This window comes from Bison bison, unplaced genomic scaffold (genome assembly GCF_000754665.1).
Source record: "Bison bison bison isolate TAMUID 2011002044 unplaced genomic scaffold, Bison_UMD1.0 scf7180017848696, whole genome shotgun sequence".
Lineage (NCBI taxonomy): Eukaryota > Metazoa > Chordata > Mammalia > Artiodactyla > Bovidae > Bison > Bison bison.
In genome coordinates this window covers 14,335-14,545 of record NW_011479269.1, presented here as the reverse complement: position 1 = coordinate 14,545, position 211 = coordinate 14,335, and the positions used below count along the sequence as shown (strand labels likewise).

Below are 211 nucleotides of genomic sequence, written 5' to 3'. Positions count from 1 at the left end.
GCACACCTGCCCCGGGGAGCGGCCCGGCCCTTTCCTGCCACACACTTGCTCCCTGAACGCCTTTACCTCCTTTCAGGATTGCGTTCTTTCCGGAACCTTCTCAGCACCTGCCTCTTGCCCTGCCCGTTCTCCCTTCCTTATGTCCTGGTTGCTGGTGACACGGGGGTCAGACCCAGGTCCTGTCCTGGAGGAGCGCGGGGATGGGCGTCTC

The 211-nt window shown here is 63.5% G+C and overlaps 1 protein-coding gene across 1 annotated transcript in view; it reads left to right on the top strand.

Moving 5' to 3' along the window:
- Nucleotides 1–211, top strand: part of DEAF1 (DEAF1 transcription factor) — a gene marked incomplete at its 3' end in the record, with an annotated part of 16,909 nt that overhangs the window by 2,379 nt on the left and 14,319 nt on the right. Inside the window, exon 2 of the mRNA XM_010845779.1 lies at nucleotides 77–165. Coding sequence (XP_010844081.1) covers nucleotides 77–165 — 89 coding nt within the window. The remainder of the gene's footprint in view (nucleotides 1–76; nucleotides 166–211) is intronic.